Raw genomic sequence first — 24,555 nt, 5'->3', positions numbered from 1 at the left:
TCACATGATGTAGCCCATTCATGAGTTAATTGCAGCCTCGCAAGCAGTTTCTGTGCTTCTGGCCACAATCCATCATTTCCCTTCGGAGCAAAATGGCGGCTGCTTACAATTCTTCGGTATAACTAGTTTCAATGTCTCTGGCTTTGTTATTGTCCCAGCTGGGGGAGTCAATTCATCTGATAATCATCTAGTTTCATGATTATCATGTGGCCTTACAATGGAATGTGAGATTCCACAAAGATAAGAGTGGAGCTCTTTTGTTCTTGTAGTCTCTGTTGGAACCTTCCAGGACAGATGGCCTATCTTGAGTCATGTGAGTCCTGTACCAGCCATTTAATGTAGAATGGACTTCATGTAGAAGTCCACTTAAAAATAGCAAAAAAGAATAAAGCTTTAATACATACAGTTTTAATTTCTTTTCATGCCTTATTGACATAACATAAGGCCACTGCAGAGTGAAGTGGTGGGAACATGAATGCTGTCATCTTGAGAGGGGACAGCATTTTCACCTTGGCACTGCCACTCCCTCAGGGCAGTACTTCAGCAATCCCAGTAGCCTGTTGGAGCACAGATTGCTGGATTGCTGTGAGACCTGCATGTCCCTTTGAGCACTGGTATCCAGAGCTATGATGGCAGCAGCCTGAGCCTACATGACACCAAGCTGGACTTGGCAATGAGCTGTGATCTTACAGCCTCAGTCTGAGCTCCCACTGCATCACTGAGACATCGGCTGGTTCCTGTTTGTGCTGCTACTAACGTTGAGACATCAGCTGTGAAACACTGCATTCCGGCTGGGTCCGTAAGTATTCTCATGGGGTTGGTCACCACTTCCATGCTGGAAAGGATGGGCTCCAAGCTCTGTGCATTGCCCCGTGTCATATTGTTGCCAGACTTCTTCATGGTCCCTGATAGTGAAAACAGGTTATCTAGCAGGTCTGCCAATGCACCAAGCATTTCATTGAACATGCCCATTAGCTTTTTTCTATAGGCCTCCTCATCAATGTTCTTAACTGAGCCCTTTGCAGCAGAACTCTTGTGAAACTTTGCCCTCCAGGAAGTTAGGACCCATGTGATGCTTTTCCACTGCTCTGGTTGCAGCCCACGTGTGCCCAGTGACTCATCACGTGCAGTTCCTGCCTCCTCTCTCCTACCCTTTAAAGCTCATGCAGTGCCAATATCTGAGCTGGCGCGAGTGTCAGATTGAATGATGGTGTTTCTTCCTTCTCAGTCTATTTTCCCTCTATGCCTCCAGCCTCAGGCATTACTCCTTGGCTAGGCTGCAGTTTCTGGGCATCTGAAAGCATAAATGCGTGAGGGAAGGTGAAGTACGGGGTGGGTTGGGGGGGGAGGCGGAGTTGGGGGCAGGGGGTAAGATAGAGGCACATAGTTACACCAGGTGAAGCTTGTGCATCATGGGTGTTAGGACTGGCCCCCCACTTCACTGCCAGATAGTTGCATTATGGGCCACTCATTCTGCAAGAGAGGGAAGTGTGTCAATGAGTGTGGTGCCATGTGTTTGGTGATGTACCTGTCACAGTTGAATAGCTGACAGTGTATGGAAGCTGTGAGGTGTGCGTGTTTTTCTTCCAGTAGTGCTTATGTGTGAGGGTAAGGTTAAACATATGAATGTGAGGATTGAGTCTGTTTGATGTAGATTGTTTATAGGTGAGTGAAGAGGGTGTGGTGAATGGTGCCGTTGTGAGGCTAGTGGTGCAGGTGGTAGGATTTGGCATGTAAGGATGCATTCATTGACCTGGATCACTTGTGTGATGTTATTAAAATACTTTCAGCATTGCACCCAGGCCCTTGGTTCAGACTGGTGCTATTGACTGCCATAGCCACCTGCTGATTCTGAGGAGTTGTCTGGAGGGTCTCCCGGCTCCCTGAGGGTAGTGAACATCTCTCCTTCTGTTGACCTCCTGTCGACCTCCCTGCGCCAAGGCCTCTGAAGGCCTCAGAATACAAAACATCTCAGACCTGTTGTGTTATTTCTGTTGCTTCCTCCAGGTTATTCACTCTTTTCTGACCAGAATCAGCTCCTGCAGGAGTCTGAATAACCTCACCTTTAAAAGGTGAAGCCTGGCTTTAGGTAGTGCATGCTCCTCACTTGAGGGGCCCCCTGCTGAGCCTAAAGCTGCTCAGTAGCATGTTCAGTACTGAGCGGCACCCCTTAACAATTATAATTAGCAGGGCACACAAAGTTTGTGTGATTTGGGGGCTATTCAGTATTGATACCCCCTGTGTTTAAAGTGTCCATAATCCTAGTAAACTGTTGGTCACCCTTGCATTCCATTTTTTTTATCCCGTGTCAGTGAAAGCATGATGAACTGACTGGCCTGCTTCTGAGGAAGATCTAGCAGTTAGTAGATAGATATTCAGATATCTCAATGGTACCATCAAGTCTGCTGTTCCGCATGCACTTCTGACAAAGTATGTTCACTCTCTGCAACTGCAGCTGTGTGCAACTGCTAGGGCAGGACGCAGAACAACTGCCTGACATTCTCGACTGGTTCTCCTCTTCCTTTTCCAAACATCTCAGAAGAACACCAGGACAACAGCTTGAATGTAACAGCCAACAATCAAAAAGAAAAATGTTTATGAAATGGTCAGGATGTATTAATGCTACCATGTCCTGTTCATAACTATCAGTATACTTACCGTAATCGAGCATTTCACATTGACATAATTATAGGAACATCCACCATTCTGGAATATTTGAAAATGGTGGGAAAGATAACCCCACTTATAAATTAATACCTCAAAGCAAATCCCTCCTGTATGAGGCAGACGTTTCCAAAGTCAGCTGGAAATTATGCATGTGGCATTGCGGATTTCAGTTGATTTGCTTCCTTGCATATTGGGCCAAGCTGGTTGGAAAATCTGGACTAATGGGTAGTCAATATCCAAATATAACATGGACTCCTGTAGTATAATTGGAAATAAAGATATCCCCCATTTAAAGTGCGAGTTAATAGCACGGTTTTGTTTTAGTGTGGTTTGTAACTGAGGAAATGTCCCCGACTAGGGCTGCTTCCATTTTTGTTTTAACAAGGTTACTGTGCATGCGCCAAGAACCACTTGTAACTGCGCATGTCTTTTTTATTAACATACTGCCACTTCCATCTCCCATTCCCTCGCACTTACCACTTCCTACCACCTGCCCTCTTCCGGTCTCCTTTCCATTTGCCGCAGCTCTCGCTCACTCCCTCCCTCTTTCCATCCCTCTCGTGAGTCCTTGCTTACAGGGTGGCGAGCAAGGCAGCAAGCAGGAAGCAGCGAGGGTTTGGAAGAGGGAAGCAGCGTGTGGGACAGAGAAGGAGAAGGAAGCGGCGAGTGAGAGGGAGCGGGAGAGCAAAGTAGTAAGAGGGAGGATCGGGAGGTGGGAAGTGGCAAGTGGGAGGTGGGAAGTGGCAAGTGGGAGGTAAGTAGAAAGAATTAATAACTTGTTAAGAGCTAGTAAGAGGAATTTTGGGACGGTTAGGTTCAAGCAGCCAATACATTTTTAATATAAAAATTACAGCTCAGGAATGTAACCCACCTTTATTACATGTTTTCTTATGGGAAAGCGATTTCTATCTAGCACATTTTTGTTTTTTTTAGGAACATTTTAGCAGTGCTAAACAAGGGATAGCTGTACACTCAATGGCTTAAATCTCCAAAGAGTGACAGATTGTGTTAAACCCAGAATTGTCTTGATGGAGTCTGAAAAGCTGATCTGAGCTCAAGGAAAATGCATCTTATTAACAATTTCTCCATTAGCCTAATAGACTGTACACAACTTGACCTTCTGTATTCACAAACAAATAAGTATCTCCTAGTTATCTCTAATTATATTCAGAATTAAGTCCTCAATTGATGACAGATTTTAACTGAAGGATACATTTAACCCTAGAATATATTAAGCTTTTCTTACCTGATGGCGATATATGCTTCCAAATTATGGTGGGCTCTGGTTTTCCACTTGCTAGACAAAAAAGAGTGACATTGCTGAATTCATTCACAACAGAGCCAGTAGAGACGTCAATAATTTTTGGAGGAACTAAGAAAAAAAACAAAGAGGGAAGACAGTTAGATAACATTTATTGGGTTATTATCCTATAAAAATTTTAACTGATCCTGATAAGCATAGGACTAAGCAGCTAATAAATATTCAACTTTTATCAAGATTTCCACAGATACAAATGACCTAAAGCAACCTATTTAATCAAAATCCTCTAGAACTGAACTTTCCAAATAGAAACAATGCAACTCTTACACAACAAGGAAAGTTACGCAGGGAATTTTAATACTCACTGGATGAAAACCGAATGGGTGGGCAGTTAAAATGCCCTGGACTACTTACTCACTGGGAAATTGCTTGATTACAGCTGGATGTTTCCCCCTGTGGGGGAAGCTAGAAGTAGGGAACACAGTTTGAAAATAAAGCTCTCCCATTTAAGATGGAGATGAGGAGAAATTCAGAGGCTTGTGAATCTTTGGAACTCTCTTCCCCCAGAGAGCAGTGGAGCTAGGGTCAATGAATATTTTTAAGGCAGAGGTAGATAGAGTCTTGACTAACAAGGAAGTATTGGGAATGTGGAATTGAGGCCATAATCAGATCAGACATGATCTTATTGAATGGTGGAGCTGACTCGAGAGGCTGAATGGCCTACTCCTGCTCCTAATTCGTATGTATGGATGTTTGTGTAAGGTACCCAACCAATGACGGCATGCTGTTAATTTACATGTGCTAATTGGGGTCCAATAACAAGCAACAGTGATTTTAACTTCAGTTTCGGTTGGGCAATTCCTGGGGCTGTGGTGAAGGCCAGGAACAGGAGTGCTCCCTGGGCTCACAAGGAAAATTTATGCCTCCCCTGCCCTAGACTTTCCCATCATTGCCATAAAAACCCCCTTCCTTACGCATATCCAAGAGTCGGGAGGATTATGGGAGGATCTAACGGGCTGGTTTTTCGGAAGTCAGCAGCACATCTTCCCACCCACATCTCGCTAATTCTTCTCAGGAAATAGATCAGGAGCATAATAGGACCCATTGGTTAAAACTGTCATTCTCTCAAGCTGCATTGACTGGCAGAAAGCTAATGGACACTGGCGGATTCCTGCTGGAAACCTGTTGACAGTTAAAAATCACCATGATATTTTAGGAAAAGGTACTGATACTGCGATTAATTCAAATCCAATCTTACATCAACCAGTGGAAAGTTGCAAAATTTGATATAGAAGTGGGTGATAAAAGTATAAATTTGTTAAAGAGCACATTTAGCACTATACTACACAATTTACATCCTTCTTTTTTGGCCAAGTTATTCTTCTGTACTCCTCCCTCAATGGTATTGGCTCCTTCCTGGGATACAGTTTCATGGTTGCTGTGCACCATCCAATATCTCACACTAATGACCATTCTATGTGTGGGAACCAAAGTGGCTTGGTAAGTTAGCAAGCTGTGTCTTCGCATCCACACTCTCTTAAACTTCTAGAAGGAGTCACAAGATAACAATCAGGAGAAAGAACCCTGGCTAATTTTCTTCATCTTACTACAGGGGCACCTAAGCCAAACCTAAAGCTGAATTACCAAAATAGCTGAGATCACGACTTCAATTCACGTACCTCCAATCATCTGAGACACTCTTTTCCTTTCCACCTCCTAGTCAATGGAAATTACCTGTCAACGGCTGCTATACCGATCTCTCTGACAGAAGTGTACGTGTTTTATTCAGTTCTATACTGTACGGTGATATGTCAAAATGCCCCTGTTAGGTAAACTTGCTGGCCTAGCAATCACCAGAACTTCCAGACCCAAAGCACACATGATATGTGGTTTCATGTCTTCTTGAAATGAGACGTTAAATTGAGAAGGGATGTTTGATGTCACTAGGTAGCACACTGAAGAAGTGGTAGCAGATTTGGGGCTGTTATGTCATTGGCAGTTGCCCTCAGGTAGATGCTGGGAGGTGGAGAGAGAGGCAACCAGGAGGGGGCAAAATGGAAGCTGGCAACTGTCTTCAGCACTAGAGCAGAATTGGGAGGAGTATTCCAGTCCTTAAAGATTGGCCCTGTTTCTTCTATGATAGTTTTTAGGATTCTTAATTATGAATGGCTGAAAAATAAAACTTTGGACTTGCTATTCCACTGGAGGCCAATTTCAGGTGATGCAACTCCAACCCCTAGAACAAATAATGAACTACAGGGGGAGGCATTGGAAAATAGAAGTGTAATTACATAAGAATTGATAAAAGAAAAATTAGAATTTAGTTACAAATAAACTAAAAGGTAAAACTAAAATGATAAAAATAAAAGAGAATGGGGAGGAAGTGTTCATGAGGGTATCAAGAAGGAAATCAGGGAAGTACAATATTTAAAGCTTTTCATTTTTATCTTTGCAATGCTAAAGTGCTAAAACCAGTTCTGAAATCAGAACCAGGTTTATTGCTGTATTTGTTTCCGCCTCATGCTCTGAGAAATTGCCCTTAGCTCCTAAACTCAGTTTCATCTCTTCTAACCAGTTTTTAATCCAATTTGCTAACTTTCTCTTAATTTAATATCTCTTGATCTTCTTCCATAATTTCCTGTGTGGGACCTTGTCAAAAAGCTTTTTGAAACTTCACATACACATCCACTACAATTCCCCAGCTATCATATCTGTCATGTCTTCAAAGCACACTGTTGTCAAGCACAATCTTTCTTTCAGAAATCTGTGTTGGCAGCATGAATTAATTTCTCTTTATCTAGGTATTTAATAATTTCCTCTTTAATTAAAGATTCAAAAATTTCCTTACTCCATATATTAAACTGGCAGCCTTGTAAGTACAAAAGCAAACTGGGCATGTAAGAAATCTAAAATAAAATGAAAACAGAAAATGTTGGAAATACTCAGCAGGTCTGGCAGTATCTGTGGAAAGACAAACATGTTTTGATGAATTGGGTTAGCTTCACCTTCTTATTTTACCTCCTTATTTGAAAGCGTATCTTACATTGGTCACTCTCCAGTCCTCCGGCATTCATTGGATGGAACTCAATACCCTCCCCCAAAATGATTTGGAGATGGGGGTGGGGCATTTAATCAGGCAGGAGGTACCGGGTGGTGGAACCCTGCTGCCTCTGTCCTGATTACGTCTGGGGCCCATGCCCACTGAAGGGCCTCATCCCATCGCCGCTGGTATTCAACCAGCAGCGGGTGGTGCAGTCACCTCCCGGGAAGCTCGAAAAGCAAACGGGAGCATGTTTATTTGTGGACTCTGGAGGTAGGGGGGTGGGGGCCTGGGATGGGAGATTCCTCGTTGTCAGGCACTCATTGCCTGATCGAGGGACCCAGCGTTGAAAAGGAGGAGGCCAGCTAGGAGTCACCCCCCTCACCCTTCCTTCTGACCCCCCCCACCCCCCACCACCCCCAACCCCCCTCACCCCACTCCACAACTCCCAACTCCCAACTCCAACACCCAGCTGTCTGCCACTCACCTGTGGCCTGGGTCCCTTGATGATTCTGGGCTTCTGCTGGATGCATTACCAGCAGCAGCCACCGTTCCCTTGGTGGTACTACCTACAATGGACAGCTGCTCACCTCTGATTGGTTGGCAGCTTTTGGGGAGCGGAATTTTACACACCCCCAGTGTCCTTGATCCTGGGTAGGCCTACTGCCGGCCACTTAAGTGTCTCAGCGGCTCTTAATACTGGTGGACTTTTCCCAAAGGAAACAATGTGGGGCTCCCGCTGGCTCTATAGCTGGTGAGTGAGACTCCTGTCGACTGCATTACAAACCACCCATCCATTTTCAATGGATCCCTGATGTATAATTTCTTGGGTCTCACATATTGCATCCCCTATTTCCTTCAGAACCCTTGGATGTGTCATGGCACTTTGCCCTCCTTTAGCATAACAAACTTATCTATTATTGTATTTTTATTCGTTACATGACTAAGGGAATAATTTCCACTGCCAGCCACCCATTTTTCACCTGAAAATTTGCTGGTCGCTTTGTACACCCACTTGCCTACCTGATATGCTGATAGGGTGAGCTGAAGTAGGGTAGGAAGAGGCATGTGTGGAGTATATACTCTGGCATAGACCTGTTGAGTCGAATGGCCTGTTTCAGTGTTGTAAATTCTATCTAAATCTTTGAATTAACTCCAGGCAGTCCTTTAAATGGGTACCCTGCACGACCATTCTAAACAAGTTGATTAAATAAGCAAATCAGGATCTGTTGCCTGTATCTGTTACCTCCCAGTTGAATGTGTGCAGAAGCCATTGAGTTAGTGCCTGATCAGATGGGAAACTATAGCAGAGTATCTGCTTGATCCTCGCAGCTCATCGATAAACAATAATCGAAACCTGAACCTTCAAGTGGTTCAGACCTCCTGACTGCCTCATTGGATGGATGCTGTGGGCACACTGTTCATATCACACCCGTTTTGTGCCCAACATGAAAGTCTCCAGGCCCATAAACATCTCCAGCTTGCTGCCGGTGTATTTGAGGCCAGTCTCCAGGGATTGCCTCCCCACTTTCTAAACTTAGCTTCTGTGGCAGATAGTTACAGAAGGATCACAGTGCTGACACCGCTTCAACTTTATGATTTTTCCAGCAATCAGAGGTAATTAGTTAACCTAACCTGCCCGTCAGCCTCTTATGGGATCGGGTGCAAAACTAGTCTTACATCTCACTTGATTTTACTTTCTGTTAAAGTCAGTGGAGCGTAATTCTGGGTGATGTGTAAATCTGGCATGTCATCCAATCCTGCCAGTTTCCCAAAGATTGGGGTTTGTACCCTTACTCCCTCCCCTGTCTGCACTTCTTCCTCCTCCCCCAGGACTCCCTCCCCTCTCTGCCCTCCTTCCCCCCTCAGAATTCCTTCCCTTACACCTTCCCCCCACCCCATACACCAGCCCCCCTGTTGCCATCTTCTCCCCCGTTACCCCCTACCTCCATACTCCCCCTCAACAATTTAATATCCCTCCCAACCTCAGCCCCCCGACACCTTCATTCCTCCCTCCCAACCTCAGGCCCCCGACACCTTCATTCTCCCCTACCAACCTCATCTCCCCGACACCTTCATTTCCCCCCTCCCAACCTCACCTCCCCGTCACCTTCATTTCACCTCCCAACCTCGCCCCCAACACCTCTCCTTCTCCCAGTCAATCCTGGACCTTCCTCTCCTACCCCCTCGACCATCATCCATTGTGAGCATCAATGGTGACTTTCCAACTTCTGTGAGTTTCTTCACAGCAGAACCATGTCCATGAGAATCCACACAGTATTTCATGGATGCTCCTCCAGGATCCCATCACTTTCGGGCTCCAGCATCTTCTGTTCCTTGGATGTCCACAATGTGAGCAAGGCCCTAGCAGTAAGTCCCAACTTCCGCACGTTACTTTTGTCAAATGTTCTGCACCGGCATGTTCTCCCGCCAACATGGGCGGATGATCCAGCTTGGGGTGGGGGGGAGGCGGGTGGCGGAATGATTCCGGTGGGATGGCCTTATAATGATATGCTGATGTATTACAATGAGGTTCCCGATGCCTGATAGCGAGAAACACGGCCCGTCATCAGCGAGCAGAGTAGACAATCACAAACTGGTTTCACGACATCGTGAAACCAATTTTCGGCCTTCTCACCATATTGTCCACTCACACCACTGAACACGTCCGACGCCACCAGTCATGGAAAATCACAACCTATGTCTCTGGTCAAAATCCATTGTTCACCTTAGGAGATAGATGGTGGCTATTAATGCCTCTGCAGGTCTAGAGAGTTTTGACGGCTCTTTCCTTGTTATAATTCCAGGCTGGGGAGACAGACCGGCTGCTGCTCCCTTGTTTCATTGATTGTAATGGGTCCACACAATGGTAGGTGGGAGATTCCACAAGGATAAGAGCTGAGCTTTGTCCTGTAATTCCTGTTGGAGGTTTCCTGAACTGTAGACAATTTGCAATCCTGTAGTAGTGTTGGATCCAGTGCCCTTGGTTTGTTGGGCTAAAGGATCTGCATTGCACGCTTGTTTCAGGGTGACTGAGTTGGTACGGAGACAGAAAACATCAGATAACTATATCCCTCCCCTTTTACTGAAAAATACATTTTACAATTAAAAAAAAATATATATCAGGTTATTTACACAGATCAATAATTTACAAAGTCAATCTCTTTGGGGGTTTCCTTATGCATGTAGAATGTCTCAGCTCTGCAGCTTCTGAAGTTTGATTTGGAACCTCCTTTACTGGAGTCATCTGAGCATCTGGTTCCTCAGTAGGTATCTGTAAATCTGTTTCTTCAACTCTTTCAGGTAGAGTCGGCCCTTCAAACACATTTGTACTCAGTTGAGTTCTTTCAACAGGAGATGTTGATTCAATCTCGAACACTGGTGGAATCATTTCTGGGTATTTAGTTACTCCTCTTCTTATGTGATCCACATGTCTCCTTAGGATTCAATCTTCGTCTTTCACATGGCAGGAAAGAGGTCCGGTTACTGCACTTATTTCACCGAACAACCATGCCGGTCCTTCTCTAAAATTTTTCATAAATACTTTCTCTTCTACATTAAACATTCTGTCCCAACTGTGACAGTCATGTCCAATTTTCTGACTTTCCTGCCTTCTTTCTACCATCCCCCCCAAATTTGGCATAATTAGGCTCAGTCTCGATTGGAGATGGCGCTTCATCAACAATTCCACAGGTGTGACACCTGTTGTTGTATGAGGGATGGTTCTACAATGGAAAAGAAAATGTGCTAATTTAGTTGCAATAGAATCTCCAGGCAGTTTCTTCATACCAGATTTGAACGTCTGAACTGAGTCCATTCGAAGGAGGGCGATATGATGATGCTTTCACATGAACAATACCACTAAAGCTTGTAAATTGGTTAAATTCAGCACTCGTGAATACTGCTCCATTGCCCGGTGCTAGCACTTTAGGTAGTCCATTAATTGTGAAACTTTGTCATAGCTTGTCATAACTGTTGCAGGTAATTTTTGCACTTGTTGACACTGCATACAACTTCTCACTAAGTTTTCTATTTCTCCATCCATTCCCGGCCACCACATATAGCTACGTGCTATTGCCTTCATTTTGGAAATTCTGGGATGTGCACTGTGAAATTCAGATAACAATGGTTTTCGTCCTTTTGGAGGAACAATCACTCGAGCTCCCCACAATGAAATACCTTCTTGGCTGGTTATCTCGTATCTTCTCTGGAAATACAGTTTCATTTCATCAGATTCTTGTTTTGTGATCAACCATGAAAAACCTGATTTCTCACTTTGGATAAGACTGGATCTCAATTTGTCCAATCTTTAATTTGTCTTGCACATATTAGTGATGAGTCCAGGAAGTTAAAAAACAAAATGAATTCCTGATGAATTGGAACATCCTTATCCTCTACTTGCAAGGGTAAATGACTGAGTGCATCTGCATTTGCAATTTGACTTCTGGATCTATGAATAAAAGTATACTCATATGCTGCCAAAATCAACGGTATTATTTGTGCTTTTGTGTCTTCTTTCTATGGGGATTTTTCTTTCTGACATTGACTTTATTCTCGGCCTTCTTTTCGACTTCCACATTGGCCCGACTACTCTCAGATGTAAGCTCGACTTGAGTGAACTCAATGGTTGAGTTTTCCAGAATTGCATAATTTGTCTGCTTCTTAGAAAATTCTGCGACTTTTGCCTCCAAAGTTTCTTTGCTTTTACGTATCTGATTTTTCAGCTCTCCATCTCTTTTTTGCATTGGTGTACAGCATCCTGGAAAATCAAGCATTGTTGTGTCATCTCTGCCAACTCATCCTTCATTTTACCTAGAGAAGTGCAGAACTCTTTCTGTTTCTCTTCATACCTCTCCAGAGGTACAGGAGGGAAACTGGTAGCGTGTAAAGGTCTTTCACTTTTCTTTTGGAATCTCAGTGACAAATCAAGGTTGATTTCCCACAGCCAGTTTCGTCCTAGTATGCTTGATCCTTTGCCTGCTACCACCATTCAGGGTAATTTCACTGTTTGACCTCCGTTGTGTACTGTGACTTTACATATGCCCTTGACTAATATGTCTTCTCCTGTGTAAGTTATTAATTTGTCAACAGTTTCTTCCAAATTCAGTTTATGTTCTCCATGATTCAGGTACTTAAAAGTATGCCTACCAATCATCGTAGTGGCTGCACCAGTATTAGCCTCCATTCTGATAGGCTTCTCATTCACTCTCATGGTTACACAGATAGATTCTGATATCTATTCGCTGTATAATTTAAAGGTAGGAAGAACAGAACCTATTACTTCAAGTTTTTTGACTCTGTTTATCTCAATGGGTTTTTGCTTTTGTCTGAAAGTCTGCCTGATTCTATCTTTACAATGTCTCATGAGGTGTCCATATTGATGTCAGAAGAAACATTCGATCTTTTTATACTGTGATTCATTACAAGGTTATCTGCTTCCACCTCTGTTACTTTTATGCCACGTTTTTGCTGCTACGCATCTCTTTTAATTTGTCTGCTAGCAGTGACTGCTTCCCGCTTCTGAGTAAAGCCCTGCACTTTTGCGCTCTTTTTGGTTGAGGCTCCCCGCCCAATGCGGAGGACGGCACCATTTTGCGCTCTTTGTATGGCTTCTGAGTCTCGCACTGCACCTCCCATTGCCAGAGTGACTTCCAATGCCTTTTGAAAATCTGAATTTGTTTCAGCCAGTAATCTCTACTGAATTTTCGTTTATACAGCGCACTAAACTATCTCTAAGCATATCATTGATATATGTACCAAACTTTCAATATTCAGTTAATTGCTTCAAACTTGCCACATAACAGTTAACTGTCTCCCGCACAGCTCTATTTCTTGAGTTAAATTTAAACCATTGTATTGTCACCGACAGCTTGGGCTGGTAATGTTTCTTTACAAGGTTCACTAAGTCATCAAGACTTTTCGAGTCTGGGGCATGGGCACTAACAGATTTCGAATTAATCCGTATGTCTTACTCCCACACATGGACAAAAGGATCACGTGACTCTTCTCCTCCCCCGCAATGTCGTTCGCCTGGAAGAAGAACGTGAGGTGTTCAATATAGTGAGACCAATCGTCCAAGGTTGGGTTGAAAGGCTCCACACTTCCAAATTGCGGCACGGTCTGTGGGAATTACTTCAACGAGCAAGAAGGAAATTTTCTTTTACTTACAATTACCGTGCGAGGTACGGCCCAATTTCAGTCCTTCTGATTTCCTTCATTCTTCCTCGCTTTTTACCTCGTTTTTTTCCGTGGCTTTTTATTCTTTTACTCTCATTGTCAGTTTGTTAGATCCAGTGCCCTTGGTTTGTTGGGGGCTGAAGGATCCATGTTGCATGCTTGTTTTGGGTTGACCGAGTTGGTACAGAGACACAGAACATCAGTAGATCGTTGTTAGAATAAACTCATGCTGTTTATTTACAAATGAAACTCAGCAGCTACGTTTGTGCGCTCACAACTCAAAACTCTGTCTTCACTCTTCAGTGTCAAGACTCTCCCACAGAGGTATCCTGCGCTACTCTGCTATTGGGTATTAAGATCATGTGATTTTACATTACAATATTTGTCTTAAAGGTATATTACACATCAGATTACTACAAGCAGCCATGTTTTTGGTCCAACAAAGTCCATTTTTAAATAAGCAGAAAGTGAGGCTTGATTTGCACAGTTTAAGATTTATTTCCTGTCTGATGGTCATGACAACAGGCCATTTTTTTCTAGAAAATTTTCAGCCTCGCAGGAACTTAGTCACATTATTCAAATGTATAGTCAAAGATCACTGACTAAAAATCAAGTATTAGATTGCCAGAAATCTGTATGTTGCTATTGATAATTATTGCAATTTTTTAAACGACTTTCAGTCATTTTGATTGTATCCTGTTATTTTTCCACTGATGCACAAATACAAAAGTTATTGCCACAACATCACAAGAGAAGTTTAGGTGATGGTTAATATTATTTTAAAAAGTCAGGAAGTGCCTGCAAGGTAGATAATGTATCCAAACAGAATTCCCATCCAATTAGGGCAGAGCCACTCTTACGCTGGAGGTTACTGCACAGGTATGGTTAACATGATTTAACAATGCTTTATTTTGTAGTACAAGGTTATTTTGTTTAACTCTTATTTCAAAAAATTGAACATATCAGATACTGCATATAGCTAAACAAGAGGTTCAAAAATAATTGAATGAGAATATACAGGGCGGAATCGTCCAAGATTTGCACTACGTGCGGTAATGGGTGGGTAAAACGGCAGGTTTTCACGCCATATCGTCCCAAACCCGCCACACTAGTTATGCATTCCCGGGAAACACACCGTTCTGATGATGGACGGGCTCTCATTTGCTCGCCATGCCATCACCTCACTGCTTCATCAAGCCGGGCGCCATATTTAAAGTCCAGTTGAGCAACACACATCTCAGTGCTTCCAGCTGACGACTACTATAGGGAAGATGATCACGAAAGGCAAAAAAACTGCAGCCCCCAAGTTTAGTGATGCATCATTGGAACGTCTTTAGTATGTCATGGAGGCCTGCTGCGATGTCCTTTACCCCACCCTGGCCGCAGGATGGGCAGCAACATGATCAACCAGGCTTTGGTAGGCAGTGGCAGTGGTGATCAATGTCAATGCCGCACAGAAGAGGTTAGCGATCGAGTGCAGATAGAGGATGAATGATTTCATCCATGCAGCCAGGGTATGGCAACCATCTCATCGCTCTAAACTCACACACTCAAGCCCATCACACATTCACTGGCATCTCACTCATTGCCAGCTCAAGGGACATTACCACCCATTCTCACACACATACCCTCATATATCCATCTGGCTTCATCTCCTCTGGAGACTGCCTCCTCAGGCATCACCATCTTGAGGCCACTTGCACAGATCAACATGTGCCCCCCACATACACCCTGGAATACCTTCCTTCCCCAGTACAGCTCTCGTCCTGCAGCCTCTTCCCTTGCCTGAGGCCACTTCTCCCCCTTTGCCAAGCAAGCCCTAGCTCTACAGCCATTGAAAAGCCACTCATATATGGCTGATCTGGGGCTCACCTGTTGTGAGCCCCCCTAAAAGTGATGTGGTGCTGCCTGTGAGCTGATGCCTGCGAGTGCTGACCAAAGCAAGGTAGGCAAACGAACCTTGAGGTCCCGAGTGAAGTGCAGCCAGCCAGGTGCACATCACTTAAGTGCTAATGTGAAACACGTTGGCGTGTTTTCTCACCGACGTGGGTGGACGATGCAGCGGGTGGCGGGGGAGGGGTGGGGGTGGGAAACGATTCTGGCGGGCAGGCATAATAATAATATGTTGAAGTATTACAATGATGTTCCAGACCTCCGATGGTGGAGAACATGGCCCACCATCTTTATTTTTAGACTTTTAACTTCCTATGTTATTTTTTCTCTCGTGAACTCCGTCAGATTTTGGGTTTTTTGTTAATTGAGAGAGGCTGAATGGTCTACTTCTGTTCCTATGCTATGATCTTAGCAGGTGTTGCCAATCACCTGTATGTTCATAATTCTGACATGCCTTTTTTCATGCAAAAAAGAAAACATACCGTGATCGGAAATTTCCTGAGGAAGCATCCACATTATGGTGCATCAAGCATTCACTGAATTTGTGCAGATTTTAGTTTTGCTGTCCTAGATTCATTTGGGAGCAAGAGCCTCTGCCAGCACTAATTATTTGCCAAAATCAGATACCCTTAACTCGGTAGATATGGTTAATGACAGGTGGGCACTGAGCACCTCTCATGCAGCCTGACTTGCCTAGCAGTACTTGTGTTCTCTTCTTCCAAGCACTTATGCTTGGGGAAATCCAATAGTATCAATAATCATGTTGGTGGTAACAAAAAAATGCCTAGAACAATCTGCAGAAATGCACAGGAAGATCTAGATGCCAGTAAAAAGTTGAAAACAACAATGGCTGACCCTTAACAAACCATGTCCTGTTTATGGTTTTCTGAACAATAACCATTATGTAGCGAGCTAGGAGAACCTGGTTCCAAAATTACTCCCTCAATATATTTCAGCTTACTGGTTATATCACATGCTACTGCATAGAGACATACAAAGTTGTAATAAGGGTGGAAATGACACTTAAATGGTAAGATTTTAAATAATTTGATAGAGCAGAGGAAGCTTGATGTGCAGACTCACTGGTTATTTAAGGTTATAACACAAGTAGATAAGGACTTAGGAAGAGAATGGAATTCTGTGATATTGAACCTAAAGAATACAAAAGGAAGAAGGTAATATTAACTTCTTACAAGAGCTTAGGCTGCAGTTGGGAATATTGTGTGCAGTTTTCAGCAACCAGGAAATAAAAGCAGTGAAACAAATGCCAGGGATAAGGGGTTGCAATTACTTCACTAAAGCTGAGAAGGTTAAGCCGTGGCCTGATGGAGGTCTTCAAGATTGCAAATGGTATTTTATAAAGTCAAAAGTAATAGAGTATTTCTGCTGGCTAATGAGACAGTAACAAGAGGGCACATTTAAGATAAGCACAAAAAGATTGGAAAGGAAAGTCAGGAAAAAAAAATTATGCAGAGGGTGCTTAAACTTTGGAATTCTGTCACAAATCACTGTTGAAGTAAAGCCTTTCAATTCTTTGAAAAAAGGAATTAGACAGCAGGGGCTGGATTATCGTCTGGGTTCAGACAGGCATTTCGGTGAGTGGATGGCCACACTGATTTGTTTTGGAGGAAATATGATTTTCGTCTGCATTTCTGATTCTGCAGCATTTTTCTCTGGCCATTTTGCAGGTCAGGAATGTCTAGTGTGCAAAACACATACCAGCACACCAACCTAAGTCAGGTTTCCAGTTTAAATGGGGGTGGGAGGGGGGAAAAGAGCACATTTTTCCCATTATATCATTTTTATCTGGTGCTGTGTGGTTATGGAACCCCATTAAAAGCATGCCAGGTTTGACAGTTCACAAAGAAAATAGAAAGATTGCTGAGGAGTCTGGAGCATTCTGAAAAGTAAGTGTCAAGTATTTTCATATCTTCAAATTTCACTTTTAGGTGCTGTATTGTAATGTAGATGTATTTTAATGCAGTGATTCATAATGGGGATAAGTCCTGCAAAGCAAGTTTACCCTTACATTAACCAGCATTGTGAAATTGTTCACATGCAACACAATATTTTTCAAATGGAGAAATACCATAATGCATTGAAAAATGATACAAAATATTCTGTCAGCTTGTGCTGTCATCCTTTTTACTGTGATTTAAATGGAGCAATAGCTCTGGCTAATAAAAAAAAACTCCTGCTTTGACACTTGAAAATAATCTAACCACTTGCTCCTGTTCTTGATTGATGGGCAATCTGCTTTCAAATTGAAATGAGCACCTTCTGTTCTGTTCATAGAGGTGTCAGCTGTGGCTCAGTTCATAGCACCCTCGCCTTTGAATCAGAGGGTTGTGGGTTCATGTCCCACTCCCGGAAACCAAGAACTGTGATTGTACTCGAAAGAGTTGCAATCTGTGACTGTTGATAACTCGAAAGAGTTTCTGTTCTGTTCATACTCTATTGTTTGGACAGCTGTGGCCATTGTGAATGCTGGGTTGAATTTCAAGCACTAATGGGTGTTCCGTTCATCTGAGAATGAATGACATTTTTAAGAGGTTGTAATATCAGATTGTGCCTTTGATGTGGTTTCTGGTTTGTTGACACAAGGTAATAGAATTACAAGTATTGCAGGGTATTTTTCACATGGCAGAATGCATTTTTTTCTCAATATCAATGACAGTGTGTTTGATGGAGGCTTTTATTAGATGGTGGGAGGTTTAATTATTTTCCCAAGGAATGTAAAATATTTTCCATTGATCTTGCATAGAATCTGAGGACTGTATATTTTGGATACTAGGTGAGCAGTGATGGAGGATACATGAAGGCACATGGAGGAGACAAAGGGTGGCAGGGTGGGTGAGTGGAGGGAGTGAGGTGGTGAGGGGGAGGTTCAGGGGGTCTTTAAACAATGTTAGGAGCTGTGGCTGGGAGTGCAGTTTGTGAGCTGCAAAACAGCCCGGCTTACAAAACGTGCTCGCAAGAGGAAAATCTAGCCCCTGGTTGAAAAAGAGGAATATTAAAGTGATGGGGTGAACTGGAGAGTGGAATTAAACTAAACAGTTCACACTGCAAAAAATATTGGCACACACCTGCTTCACTAAGCGCACCTGCTGCAAGTAGCAGCCCGGAAATCTTCACTTCAAGCTTTTAGGTGTTTTTGTTTTCCCTTTTTAAAACCCACCAATTATCGGTAATCTAGTTATCCATGTGACACAATATAATTGGGTAGTAATCTCCTCAAAAGATTTCCCAAGAAGACAGCAATCAGTGGAGGCTTTTTTCACTTTTCCTCTTATAAAACTTTGTCAGTAAGGCAAGCCACTTCTCTCTGCTAAACTATGAGTGAAGGCCCTGACACTTCAAATTTGACTACCCACTCACTTTAATAGCCCGAGAGTTTGCGCAGCCAGGCTGTAGCACTTGATTTTTTTCTATAACATAATTTCCGCTACAGAGTTGTCCATCAATTGTCAGAAATATGGGTTTGTTTAAAATAATGTTCTTTTTGCAACATCTGGTCAGCTAGTTATAATTTACCGCCTCATATGCTGTGGTTCTCAATGAATACAACACGGCTGCATTTATCACTGGAATATTTTCTGATAAAATCTCTCTGCAGTTCCTGATTATTTTTAAAAAATATTTTGTGAAAGAATTTTTTAGCTGTCAAAATAAATTCAAATTCAAACCAAGACAGGCAAAAACATTATAATTTTCAAAATAGTGTGTGCAATATTAATGTACGGTTGCTTAACATTTGTATGTAACATTCTTTATCTGCTATTTTAACAGACTCACTAATCCATTTGAAATAGGCTAATACAGGACAGTCATTTCTAGATGAATGTGCAAATAATTCACAAATCCAATTAAAAAGCTCACAGATTAGCAATATTAACAAAAATTCTGAAGTATGATCAAAAGGCATAAAATTGTTCTTAAATTACCAAGCTTCACAAGGTTTATAAGATAGCCCTTGTGCTATTGCACCTTGATGACAAGACCATATATCAAGAGTTCATCATGAATGAAATGATTAGAAAAAAATTGGTTGTGCATGTTGACTATTCCTTCTGAATTCTTGATATGTACTCACGTTGGAGGATTTTCAGTGTGTCTCACTTTCCTTTCTGCAAGTGATAGTATGAGGCCAGAGCAATTTTAACTACTAGGCCTCACTAATTTGCCACAGGGTTCAGGACAAGTAAACTGGTGGAAAGTGGGCGAGAAACAGTTACTGACCTCCAGCCAAGAGTTTCTCTCAGGCCTTGAAGTAAGAGTGGGGATTGAGGCTGCACAAGGTCTTGATGAAGGTGGGTGTGCAGTGCAGGAGAGGCCAAAGCACTTCTGCTCCCCCTGGCCCACAAAAGAAAGCAAACGGGTTACCTGGAAGGCTTCATTATCTTCCCAATTCACTTCAACCAGACCTTCACTCAGTGTGAAAACCATGACAGTTTACTTGCTCAGACTATAGTTAAAATTGCTATAGTGGCCTGCTTGTTGGACCCTGATTTGCATATGTGAATTGTGACCCCATTGGTTTTGTGCCACCTAAGATTGTAAGATGCTAAAAAATAGGAACAAGAGTAGCCATTCGGAACCTTGAGCCTCCTCTGCCATTCAATAAGTTCATGGCTGATCTGATTGTGGCCTTAACATTTCTGTCTGCCCCCCATAACCCTTGACTCCCTTGTCGATCAAAAATCTGTATAAATCAACCTTGAATATATTCAATGACCCAGTCTCCACTGCTCTCTGTGGAACAGAATTCCAAATTCTAACGACCCTCTCAGAGAAGAAATTCTTCCTCATCTCCGTCTTAAATGGGAGACCCCTTATTTTTAAACTGTGTCACTGGGCAGAATTTTCTGTCTGATGGGCAGGTGGACCCGACCCAATCTCCGATGGGCGGGGAGCCGATCCCCGCCGGAGAAGCGGGCCGCACTGCCATTTTACGTGGGTTATGCGCCTCCTGTGCGGGTGGGGGGGGATTCCCTAAAAGTGAGAGTGTGCTCTTTCACGCATGCGCACGAAAGAGCACACATCTCCCAGAGGCTAAGTGCAGCCTCAGGGAGATCGTTTCCACGTTGAAAAACATTAAAAATAGAAAAAAAAAATTCCCTAACATGTTCCCCTCATGTGACAATGTCACATGAGATGGGACATGTTCGTAATTTACATAATAACTTTATTAACATTTTTAAAACCCTGCATGAAATCTCATCCCGCTGGTGGATGAGGTTTCATGTTTTCTCTATTTGCTGCTGGGGCTCTTGGCCTGCCAGCCAACCTTAAGGTTGGACGGGCAGGTCCTTTAATTGTTTAAATGATCCTGTCAATGGCCTCAATTGGCCATTGACAGGTCGGCGGGCCCGCAGCTGATTTCGCTGCACCCCCGCCTTCCTGGAAATTTAAATGGGGCGGGATAACGTCGGGGGTTCCGCCCCCTGCTCACCGACGGCAAAATTCTGCCCACTGAGTTCTGGATTAGGGGAATCACCCTCTCGAGCACCTACAGGATCATATCTTTCAATAAAATCACCTCTCATTCTGCTAAACTCCAAAGAGTATAGGCCCAACCTGCTCACTCTTCATGAGACAACCTGTCCAGAAGTGTCACTTCAAATTAGAAATGGCAGGCTTCAGGCAACTATCTGGAAGATAAGTAATTTGGGCCATTTTAGTTACCCACCCACCCAGATTTTACTGGTCGCGTAGGGTTAGGCCCTCCCTATGTGACAATTCCATTTTTCAGGAACATTGCCTAAAAATGCATTGCCACAGTGTCTTTCTAGGCAACATGTTGAATGCTTACTGCTCATGCATACAAAGCTCTCATGCAGTCTTAAAGCTCTTTCATTGCTTACTATGAGTACCTGTTGGTATATGATTCTATGGATATGAAATACTGTAATATGCACTTGAAATCCTCATCACACTCAAATCTTCAAAGAGCTTCACACATAAAAGCCCTGTAACACGGATTAGCTGAATGATAAACTGTCACATAACAATACCCAAGGTGGGCTTCAGCTTCTCCACCCTTCTGTAACCGTGGACATGCTCCTTCAATTTCTGACAGATCGAGAAGATTTATGTGCTTGTATAACAGCGTGTCATCTGATATCAACAAACGGATCCAAAGTGGAGGAAAGCTCAGAAATTACAAGGCCTAAAATTTGTCGGAGCTGATCAAGTTTGATAATTTAATTTGTAAGGACATTAAAATGGGTAAGAGAACCTGAAGCTGAAAACCTCACCAATCTATATGGTAGTACCATTTAGTTCTGCTGGTTTGACTTTCATTCGCATCCGCACAGTCATACACACAACCAAATAAATAGCATTAATAGTGAATCTTGTAATGTAAGCTCTATTGGGTGGTATCTTCTGGAGTTAGCATTGTAAAATGAATCACTTTGCTGTCTCTACTGGCTGGATTTTACAGGAAGAGGTGGGGTGGCATGGGGTGGGATGGGGTGTCATGGGGTCCCATCCCCACCCCTGGTGTAAAAGTCTGGGGCGAGCCCACCTCTGCTTCACCAGCTCGCTCTGCAGCCATTTAACGGCCATCAAAGTATCGACTGGCAAGCCCCAGAAAGAGGGGGATGGGGGTGGGATGCTGGGATGAGAAGGACAGTAGGGAGGGAAAATGCAGGGTTAGGAAGACATTGGGAGAGGATCTCTGATGGGCACATGGGGCCCGTAAAGGAGGTACCTGCCTCTATCCCGGCCACTAGCCCAAGCTGACGAGTTGTATGTTTGCATGGGTCTCTCCTGCAGTGGGGTAAACCCCAGTGGGAGGCACTTAACTGACAATTAATTGCTGCTGGTAAAATTATGGCAGGAGAGGGTGGATGGGAATGGTTCCCATGGCATGGCACCCAATTTTATGGCTCAAACCCCCAACCCACCCACCAACCCTCACCCGCGGGACTGTAAAATCCAGCCCTATAGGCCTGGAATAGAAAAGTCAGACTAGATAGCATCTTGTATCACATGTCCTACACAAATCCTGGAGGATGCAATTAGGGAACTTAAGGGAGTATCACAGGGTCAGATGACCAAGGTGGAAAAGAAGTAGGAACTGTACAGGTTGCTATAGATATGCTGAATTTTGTAAAAAGGTAGCAAGACATGTTCCTGTTGCTAATCAATAAAAGAGCTAAAATAGTTGACCATACTGATTGATAAAGAAACCAGTTTCATGCATTTGGAGGCAGTAGATTAGTTGATAATGCAGATAATGCTCTTTTCCCTATCTCTTTCAGGTGCAATGCCCTAAGAGGGCATTGGTGACCATGGACTTCCAGGCGTTAGTCACAGATAATGCTAGGCAGGCTTAAGACATTGAACAGTAGAAAACCTGCCTGTTACTCACAGTGCTCATAGATTGGCTACTAGTTGCCTTGCAGTACAACCTTGTCACAGCCTCAAAGGATTTTAGCCTAAGTTGACATTGGCCCTTTGAGAAGACTAGGTAACTCCACCTGTACCTCTTAATATAGTCTGAAGGTGGGCAGGCAGGCACAGATCTCCCTGGTGCAATTGGCATCTTTCTGTTCTACCTTTTCTCCTTCCAGAAAAGAAACTGGTGGTTTCCCAGGAAAACCCATTGTTCCACTTTGTAGCACCAAATCAAAATACACCCTTATCCGAAACCATGCCAAAGCCTTTACCCCAACTGGAGTGACCAACTGGTGTGCAAGAATAGCCTCTACAAAAAGAATTATAAGGGATCATTCTCAGATTTTGTACACAAGCATGATTTGTAGCTGGCTGCATAAGACTGGAAAATTTTCCCCTGAATGTATCCTTTGAGAATACTAATTGGAAATGCTATCTGCCTCTTTCAATCACTTCTGTATCCAGCACAGAGCCTAACAATCCTAGATACTCCTTTCATATGGTTGAATTGATGAAACAGGTCACATCAGATGGAAATTTATAGCCAATTGTCTGGATATGAAAATGGTGTCATATTTAATTCATAATAATTAGTCTTACCTGAGGGTAGTCCTGCACTCAACAAATCCCTGAACAGAAACATACATGAGGTTTATTATGGACAGAGATTTGGCATTTGGTATTTTCAGTTTGTTAAACTGTGATGGTGCTCATTTATGGATGTAAATGATTGAAACATTTACCTAGTAACAGTGACATTTTAAGAACTAGTAACTTTGCCAAACTCAAAATTTATTTTAAAGAACCATAGATTGAATTTTTTACTCAACATGTCGCAGCGTTGGTCATAGCTGTGTTCTATTGCCAAAGGAATTGAGTTTAAATTGCCAAAGATTGTACTGAAGCTATACAGTGCCCTTGTGGGGCACATCTGGGCAAATTGAAAAATTTATGGTAATCATCATATAAGAAGGCTATCCATGATCTAGAGGCAGTGCAGAGAATAGCATCATGGAAGCTCTCCAGAGTCAGAATGAAGAGCTTTATGGATGGTACATTAAGCTGGGCCTCTTCAACATAATGGATGTCTCAAAGAGAACCATATAAGGTAATTAATGGGATAGAAATTGTAAATCTGAAACAACATTTTGAAATACATCAGGGCAACAGAATAAGATTTTCTTTGTTCCAGTATTGGTGGCTAGACAGTCTAGGCCCTAAGCATTGGATTTCCCTCCCCAAATCCTCTGTGCCTCTCTACTTCTCTTTCCTTTTTCAAGGCGTTTCTTGAAAACTACCTCTTTGATCAAGCTTTTGGTCATCAGTCTTAATACCTCTTTATGTCACCCTGTGTCATACTTTGTTTGATAGCACTCATATTAAGCACCTTGGGACATTTTACCAAGTTGAAGGTGCTATATAAATGCAAATTGTTGTTATTGTAAGGTGGCGCATGTTCAGTTTGGTGAAGGAGTAATTTAGGTTAGATGTTGGATTTCGTCATACGCAGGACAATCAACATGTGGAATTGGTTGCTGGGAAAGGTCATTCCTTACCCCCAAGTAAAATCCAAAGCCACCTGCACTTCCTATGAGAGGCAATTTAGATTTAGCCTTTTTCTACTACATGCTGGAGATTGAGTCATCGGCCAGCAAAGTGCAAGATGGAGGGAGGATGTCTCCCTTCTTGGAGTGAGCCCTGGAAGTAACATTAAACCAGCACATAATGACGATGAAGTTTTAACTAGGAATTAAAAACATTTTATTCTCCTGGTGGGGTCCTAATGGCTGACCTGGAAATGGGCAGAACTTCTGCTTGCGGTGGGGATGGCTGGCCCACTGTGATTACACAGCAGCCGCATGGGGCCCAGCCAACTGTGTGGCGGCAGCAAGCAGGAAGTCACTGAACCTGCCATCAGCTGACGGGGTCAGAGTTCTGGCTCTATTTTTAAGCAGCAACCAGAGATGCACTCAGTACCTCCAGCAGCATCAGTGTCAGTGACTGATAGGAACTCCAGGAGCATCACCTTGACCTCTACATTCAGCCAGCAAATTTCTCAAAGCAGACAACCCATGGCCCCATGATTCAGCGATGCCTCCCTACAGGTTCTCCT

The 24,555-nt window shown here is 43.2% G+C and overlaps 1 protein-coding gene across 2 annotated transcripts in view; it reads right to left on the bottom strand.

Moving 5' to 3' along the window:
• negr1 (neuronal growth regulator 1) overlaps positions 1-24,555 on the bottom strand; it is a 685,966-nt gene that overhangs the window by 218,533 nt on the left and 442,878 nt on the right. For both annotated transcript variants that reach the window (XM_078561247.1, XM_078561248.1), the window contains exon 3: positions 3,914-4,039. In XM_078561247.1, the coding sequence (XP_078417373.1) occupies positions 3,914-4,039 (126 nt within the window). The remainder of the gene's footprint in view (positions 1-3,913; positions 4,040-24,555) is intronic.

Source organism: Cetorhinus maximus, chromosome 17, assembly GCF_964194155.1.
Source record: "Cetorhinus maximus chromosome 17, sCetMax3.hap1.1, whole genome shotgun sequence".
Lineage (NCBI taxonomy): Eukaryota > Metazoa > Chordata > Chondrichthyes > Lamniformes > Cetorhinidae > Cetorhinus > Cetorhinus maximus.
Note: the sequence above shows the minus strand (reverse complement) of the source record. Positions and strands in the feature narration are given on the sequence as shown.